Below are 8,234 nucleotides of genomic sequence, written 5' to 3' on the forward strand. Positions count from 1 at the left end.
AGGGCATGGGCAGCCAGCAGGGCAGGGCACACACAGCAGGCAGGGCTTGGGCAGCCAGCAGGGCAGGGCACACACAGCAGGCAGGGCTTGGGCAGCCAGCAGGGCAGGGCACACACAGCAGGCAGGGTGGGGAAAGCAAACGGGTCGTTACCTGGAGGGCATGAAATTCCAGCAGGGATGATCTGGCTCCAGAGCTGGGTCAGAACACGCAGAGCCAGAGGTGGGAGGTGAGATGTAGTGATGGGATCTCAATCTGGGACCATCCCAGCTGCTTTACATGCCTGCATTCCTGCATAAAATAGAGGGAGAGCAACTTACACCCGCAGAGAGGGAGAGGGAAAAGGGGAATGGTTTTAAACTAAAAGAGGAGAGATTTAGATTAGATATTAGCAGGAAATTCCTGGCTGGGAGGGTGGGGAGGCCCTGGCACAGGTTGCCCAGAGAAGCTGTGGCTGCCCCATCCCTGGAAGTGTCCAAGGCCAGGTTGGATGGAGCTTGGAACAACCTGGGATAGTGGAGTCTGTCCCTGCCCATGGCAGGGGGGTGGAAGGAAATGAGCTTTAGGGCTCTTCCAACCCAAACCATCCTGTGAGGCACAGCAGGGACTCACTGAGGGTGCACACTAAGGCTGTGCCTCATCCTCTTCCAGCAATGAAGCTGCTGAAGGGCTGGATCTGCATCCCTTCGTGTGCACACTGACACTGGTGCCTGTGAGCACCCTCACTGACTGTGCATGTGTGCAGAGATGTGCTGGGGAGCTTCAGTGAAAGAAAGCAGTTTTATACTAATTCCCTTAATTTATTCACGTCAAATGTCAGTGCAGTGTCATATAAAAGTCTTTAATGATTTTAAAACAAATGGTCCCTGAGGCAGGAAAATAGTTATAGTGCCATTTCTAAAATTAATTTAATTCCTGCAGAATAGAAATAAAAAGAAGTGCCTGCTCGGTTGCATATGTATCACAAATAGCACTAGAAAATACCTGGAGAGGCTTTTCAGCTGAACTCACCCAGGGTTTCCCAGCCTTTCTGCCACCCCACGGAGCTGGGAACCCTGTGCTGGGCAGTGTGAGGGCAGTCCTGCCCCCTTCTCATCACCTCCCCACCAGAGAGAGCCCCCACGGTAATTAGAACCTGCTACTTTCTTTACACGGCAGCAGAACCTATTTTTATTACATTTCTCAGTGACTCATTATGGCCTGTCTTCCCTGCCATATGCACACAGGAAGGCACTGCACTGATATTCCAGGCCTGGAGTCCTCCCTCACCAGCTCTGGTTTGATCATACACAGTCCCACCTCGTTGCCCGAGCTCTTGTACCTACTCAGCATGTGGCACGCTGGTCTCACACTGGGATGGGCTGGCAGTGACTCCCATGGACAGACAGTGCCATCTCTGTGCCAGGGCCTCCCCACCCTCACAGGGAAGGATTTCTCCCTAAATCTACCTAAATCTCCCCTTCTTCAGTTTAAAGCCATTCCCCCTTGTCCTATCAAAAGCCCTGCTAAAAGTCTGTCCCCATCTTTCTTACTCTGCCTCCCACAGACACCAATGCCTGTGCTGGTGCCCAAGGGTAGAGCTGGGGGAGCACAAAGGTGGGAGATTTCCTGAAAACTGCCAGTACTGATAATTAAAATAAATCCCAACCACACGGGCCTCTGTTCAGTGACTCAGTCCACACACTCCCCCACTGCTCCCACACACCTGCTGATGCTTGGGCAGAAATTAAGCACTTATGGATTTTCATGTTTCGTACTTAGGGCTCCGCATTTTCTCTCTCCTTCTGCTCATCCAAGGCCACCCCCGGCATGATGGGGGGCATCTCCCTGCTGGAGTTGCCTCCAGCTGCCATGGCCAACCTGAAACCCTTTTAGGGAGAGAATTCAGGGCACCACAGATATATTTTGATGATAATTATTTAACATTCCTTATAGTATTAAAGTATGCAATGGGCACAGGCTTCTTTAAACAACTGAGAGGTCATTTAATTACTGGGTTTAGGGTTCAGAGCAGAGCAGGAATTTATTGGGAATTATGCTCATTATTATTTTGATGGACTTCTGCAGGATAACTGTGTATCCATTTTTCAGCCCTTCTCCCACCTGTGCAGTGGGAGCAGCTCACAGATTCCCCAGGTTTGTGTGGTTTGGGTCTGAACTGTTGGTTGGTGGGGCTGTTCCCCAGGAGCCGTCTCCTGGTTCCCTCGGAAACGCCAGGAGATCACCGGCAGTGGTGTCTGGGTCCTCCCCCGGCACACGGACCAGCCTTTGGTGACTCCTCCAGGAGTGTGGGTGGGCTAAAAGTCAGGAAGCCAGGGGCAGGGCAAAAGAGGGAAATGCTCTTAAAGCCCTCTGTGTGATTCCAGCTCCACTCAATCCATGGCTGTACAGGCAGTCCCTGCCACGGAGTTTGCTGTGCTGAGTGAAAACATTTCCAAAGGCACGAGGAGGAGCTCGGTGCTTAAACCCGGTTCGCTCTAATTAAGGCAGAGGTAAACAAATCTGTTAAAATGTATCTAAAAGCTCTGCTGTCAGCGATTCCCTGCCCTGCTCCCAGCCTGCCGGGGAGCGCGTGGAACACCGGCTCTGAGGCGGTGCCTGTGCCGAGCTGAGGTGCCAGGCTCTAATGAGGAACAGACCCCAGAGCACCCACATGGCAGCAGGTGACATTTCCGACGAAGGGTTGACTCACTAATTTCAGCGATGCCTTTACATTTCTCCAGGTGGAAACCAGGGGGAGTGACCCCCTCCCCACAGCCCATCCAGCCCCATGCTCAGCCTGGCACTCCCCTCCTGGTCTACAGACCAAGCCAAAGGCACACACACTTCCGAAAATCTCCCTTCCCGGGCAGCTGGAATGCTTTATTTCACCCAAATCACTTTCAGGTCTTTGGGAAACCTGTAGGATGGGGCTTGCCAAGGGCCCCGTGGATGAGAGCCAAAACTCTCATCCCCCCACATCCCTCCCACATGAAGCGGCCGTAAGGACATGGAATCGCATTAGTTGCTGTTTGAACAAACGCCTCCCTGGGGCCATTTGCACAGGGAGCGGTTCCCTCTCCCCTCTGCACCCCATCCTTTCCAGGGAGCAGGCCTGGGGGCAGTGGGGCCCCCCGCTCCACTGAGGCCAAAGGCTCGGTGCCAGCGGGTGATGTGGCAGACAAAGGCACCACCCTGCAGTGGGGAACATGGCCCTTCTCCCCACCATGCATGGAACAAGAGGGGTGTCCCGACTGCACAGGGACCCCTGCACACCTCAGACCCTGAGATCCTCCCCCAGACTCCTCCATGTCCTGCGAGGGAAGTCAGGCTGGTGCACCCTGTCACTGTGGGGGGAGTGGTGTGTGCAGCCCAGCCCTTGTCTAGGGCTCGGGGGGCTCTGCCTAAGCAGAGTAACCAGCTTCCAGACTTTTCTATCCTGGCTCCTGGACTGTAGAAAAGAAATCCCCGGGTTGTGTCAAGAGAAGGAACAAACCCAGCAGTGTGCCATGGGCTGGAGGAAGCGGCTGCAAACCCATTCGCTTCGGTATCACCAGGTGCTGTAGAGCTGAGCTGGGAGTCCCCACACCCACCACAGCTTTTCACCACCCTGACCCAGGGAGACCAAACCCACAAGAGCTGCCAACCCCAGAGCTGTCCCTGAGCAGCCCTGGGGACACGTGCCAGGGCATGGCAAGGCTGTGTGGAAACAATGCCCTTCAAGGCCATGAGGAAGAGGAGGAGGATATGGAGACTGATGTGGGATGCAGGTGAGTGAGGCAAGGTCGAGGTCTGCAGGAGGGCCTGGCACTGGAGCCAGGGGAGGACATCCAGAGCTGGGCCCTGCTCCAAACATCCCAGTGCTCGGCCGACAACTTGACAAATTTAGTTTAACTGTTTTGATGTAATAATGTAATTAGGTAAAAGGGTTCAGCAACCAATTGCATTTCACTAATTTCAACCATCTGCTTCAACACTTGTTCTACGTGTGCCAGACTTCAGTGTCTTTCTCTAATAGTAATTAATGAAACTGTTAATAAGCTACATATATCATATTATGCTGCAATAATTTATCAAAGGATAATGTTATGAGGCAAATTCTATATAACAATTATAGAAAATGGCTTGCATTACTAAATGCTGAACACTGCTCACGAGTTTCTTTACTCTTCCCTTCTTAATGAATTCCCTAATTAATTTAATACATACTTTATGCATAATTTGAAATTTAAAAACATCGCTGGGTCAGGTTTTAACCATCCTCTTTTGCATGCTGTCTGCTTCTACAAGACACATATTAGCAAAACATGACCTCTATGCAAATCAGGGTGCCCGCTGCTATTCCCATTCCCGGCCCTGGTGACGGCACTCCGGAGAAATCCCTCTGCGCCGGAGCACACGGAATGCTGGCAGATTCACCACAGCCACAGTCAGTCAGGGTCACCGTTTATAACAAAACCCAAACGTGAACAGCTATTCTAGTCCTCGGTTACGTAACCAGCCCCATTTTGGGGAGGGCTGCTCTCACTCCAGGAGTGCAGCTCTGTGCACACCGACACCAAACACGGGGCCTCGCTGCCCTCACCCGCCCCAGATAATGAGGGCGGCTTAAAAATCCAGAAACCTTTCAAAAGAGAAATGCGAACTTTAGTTTCTTCATCTTCAGATTTTTTAAGCACACAATTGCCCAGTATTCCCCAGTTTTCTGCCTCTACAGCTTTGTGGTTTTCCTGCAGAACGCAACCACAAACTTTTCTTCCAAAGGCAAAGTTTCCATTTTCATTCCCGTCTGACTGGGTGGAGGCTTCCAAAACACCCCCAAATACCCAATTGGAGAGCAAACTTCCAGGGTACTCCAAGTCCAGTGTTTCCTAGTGTTTTACTGGCTGAATTTCCATAGTAAGAGAAATCAGATATCCCCCCTGGAAGTTACAGTCAGTAATGTAAGGGGTGGGCTGGCAGTGGAGGTGAAACTCCTCTGCTGGAGAGTTACATGGGAACCAGGTCTTGATTCAAGTTTTGGGGCTTATTTGTGATTTGTCAACACACTGTAGGACACATCTGTGTTTACACAGTGCACAGATCTACTCCTTACCCAGAGCACACACCTACTCCTTCATCCCACTAGCAGCATGTACCCGGGAAGTGAGTTAAGGGAAATGGGGAGCCGTGTGGAGGAACAGGCTCCTGGCCACGCAGAGCCAGGCCTTGTTTCTGCAGCACAAACACTTGCTGCCACACCAGTAATGGACTCTGCCCACACCACAGGGAAAGCAGAACACTGGGTAACTCCAGAGGTTTGGGTTGCTGGCACTGCAGTGCTGCCTGGGAGGCAAATCTGTGCCCTGTCATCCAGGATGCTGGGGATGGCTTTGTGCTGGCCAAGGACTGCAAGGCCTGAGACCTTCTGTGCTGCTGCCCATAAACACAACCTCATCTCCAGCATCAAATGGGCAAAGAAAATCCTTCCCAGAGATAATAAACAGCTGGTATGAAGAATTAAGAAAATACACTATAATACGGAGGTAATTAAGTAACCAAGCAACTAAGATACAGCAGAAGCTGCCCTGTGGCAAGAGTGGGATGATTTTCACCATTTTCTGCTATTTTCAGCCAAAAGAGCCCTTGTATTCTGTGTGGTGGGATCAGCCACATGTGTCTAATCCTGCCCTTTGAGGACCACGGCATTGTCTTCAACTCTATGCAGTCTCTCATTCTGGGAACAGGTTGCCCAGAGAAGCTGTGGCTGCTCCATCCCTAGAAGTGTCCAAGGACAGGTTAGACAGGGCTTGAAGCAATTTGGGATAGTGGAAGGTTTCCCTGCCAATGGCAGGATGGTGGACCTTTAAAGTCTTTTTTAACCCAAACCACTCTGATTTTATGATTCTTATGCTCCAGAGAAGAAATACAATTTACCAAGTCAGCCAGGCTTTACAAAGAGGTAATTCCTTCACAAATTATCTTTGGACAAGATATTATTTACGTTACTAAAATATTACATGGAGACCTAGAGTGAAGTATTATACCGTTGCCTCATCTTCTGGGACACTTCTGGCTGGAAAAAGTGTTAGTTTTCATCTTCAAGCAAGCTTGCTTCTGTGCTTTTCCATCTGACATGTCGGATTATTTTAATGATGGAGTACTTGATTAAATTAATTCCTCCCTACAAAAGCAGCTGTCTTGTGTCACAGAATCTGTTCAGCTATCTGGAACATTTGTACTTGCCAGGGAGGAGAGCCAAGGCGCAGAGTGAGCAGAGGGAATGCCTGACCGGACCGAAACGGGGATGACTTTGTCACAGCGCGTGAGGGGGAAGCCGAAGCTCAGGGGGACGTCTGAGGTCTGTCCCCACCCTGGCAGGGCTGAACCTTGCACCCAGAGATTAGGGAAGATGCTGCTGGCCTTGGCCATCAGCACAGAACACACCTCCAGCAGCTCCTGGGGAGCCAGGTCGGGAGGGCTCAGTGCCAGGTACTGCAGAGTCCCCTGGGCTGGCTCTGGGGGTCACACAGAGCCAACCCCAGAGCACAGCCCTCGGGTGTGGTGGCAGGTCCTGGCAGAGGGGAACCCAGCCAGGCCTAAGCACTCCTGCTACCACAGGGATGGTTGCAGTGGCATGGGGAAAAAAAAAAGGAAAAGCAGTGCCAGTGTGGTGAATGAACCACAGGCCTTATCTGTCTCAAACTTTTATTTCTAAACCAAAGGAAATGTTCCATTTAAGTGCAGCCCTGACTCTGAGCTTCCTCTCAAGCTGCTGCTCACTTTTCCCCCTTCAGACAGTTTTTGCAATCTTATCTTTCCCTCTCTCTTACTGAGAGTCTTCAAGCACCATCCACACACACAAATCCTGCTGAAATCAGAACTGCCTCCCATGTCTGAGGGAGTTTGCTTGGCAAAGAAAGGACTTGGAAGAACAACAGAATGGCAATTTCCTTTATTTTCCATCACACAATGTAACCATAGGCTGGGCTTTGATATCACTATGTTTTTACAGTATAAATATTAATGTAATTTTTTCCACTTATTTCTTTTCAATGTTCCTATGTGCTGCAGTGGGTTGGAGCCCTTTATTTAACAAAATCGCCTGCTTTGGGATTTAGGATACAGTGCACTGCCATTACATTTATTATTACCAGAGAGCTTTAAGGGAGTTTAAGTTTAATAAAGCTGCAAAACACCATCTTGGGCTTTTTTCTCTTTCACTTCATTGCCTGTACCCTGAGTTTTCAGAACTTTTCCCCACACATTACAACTGATCCTAAAGCTCCTTCACCTGGCCGTGTCAGCAGGTGCTTTGGCTGCTGGCGTGGCTGTGCAAGGTGCCCCCAGTGGCTGCCACCACAGCTGTGCGAGGTGTCCCCACTGTCGGACTGCACAGCCCTCGCATGCCAGCACAGCCAGCACAGCCAGAACACATGGCCCAGCCTGGACAGCTGGCACAGCCAGGACAGCGGGTACAGCCAGCACTGCCAGCGCAGCCTGCCACGTTCCAGCCTGCGGTCCAGGGCCGGAGCAGGAAGGTGGTTCCTCGGTGGTTCCTTTCTTGGCGTTCTCCGGCTCAACCCACCGGAGGCTGCCGGGCTTCGCCAGCGTGGCTCCCGTGCCCTGTAATTGAGCGGGATGTGAAACACACCCACGTCCTCAGCAGGGGCTCAACCCACCGACCGCCGCGCCAGCTGCCACGTGGAGCACGGACACGCACAGCCCCCCGAGCCACAGCCCCGCTCCCCCGGCGGGGACCCCCGAGCCACGGCCCCGGTTCCCCGGGCAGGGATCCCCGAGCCACATCACCGGTCCCCGGCGTGTCCCCCCCGGGCCACAGCCCCGCTGCCCCCCCGTCGGCCGCGATGCCCCGCCCGGCCCGGGGGTGCGGGCTGGGGCCGGGCGGTCCCCGGGCTCGGGTTACAGCGCGGGCGGGTCCCGGCGCGGGTGGGGCGGGGGCAGCCCCGTCCCGGCCCCATCTCGGCCCCATCCCGCCTCCCGCTCCGCTGGCCCGGCGGCTCCCGCGCCCGCCCGGGATGAGCGGGCTGCGGCGGCTGTTCCGCGGCAGCGGGCGGGCCCTGGCCTTCGTATTCGCCGCCTCGGTCGCCTGGGTGCTGCTCGACATGGCCGCGCTCCGCCTCTCCCTCGGCGAGGCGGGCGGGCGGCTGCTGCGGGAGGCGGCGGGGCGCGGGCAGGGGCAGGGGCTGGGAGAGGGGCCGGGGCCGGGGCAGGGGCAGGGGCCGGGGCCGGGGCCGGGGCAGAAGCAGGGGCAGGA

The 8,234-nt window shown here is 53.5% G+C and overlaps 1 protein-coding gene across 1 annotated transcript in view; it reads left to right on the forward strand.

Annotated features, from left to right (window-relative positions):
- The first annotated feature begins 7,995 nt into the window (after nt 1–7,995).
- GALNT5 (polypeptide N-acetylgalactosaminyltransferase 5) overlaps nt 7,996–8,234 on the forward strand; it is an 11,806-nt gene continuing 11,567 nt past the window's right edge. The window contains exon 1 of the mRNA XM_017823715.1: nt 7,996–8,139. Coding sequence (XP_017679204.1) covers nt 7,996–8,139 — 144 coding nt within the window. The remainder of the gene's footprint in view (nt 8,140–8,234) is intronic.

The sequence above is a fragment of the Lepidothrix coronata genome, unplaced genomic scaffold, assembly GCF_001604755.1.
Source record: "Lepidothrix coronata isolate B3197 unplaced genomic scaffold, Lepidothrix_coronata-1.0 Scaffold105, whole genome shotgun sequence".
Taxonomy (NCBI): Eukaryota; Metazoa; Chordata; class Aves; order Passeriformes; family Pipridae; genus Lepidothrix; species Lepidothrix coronata.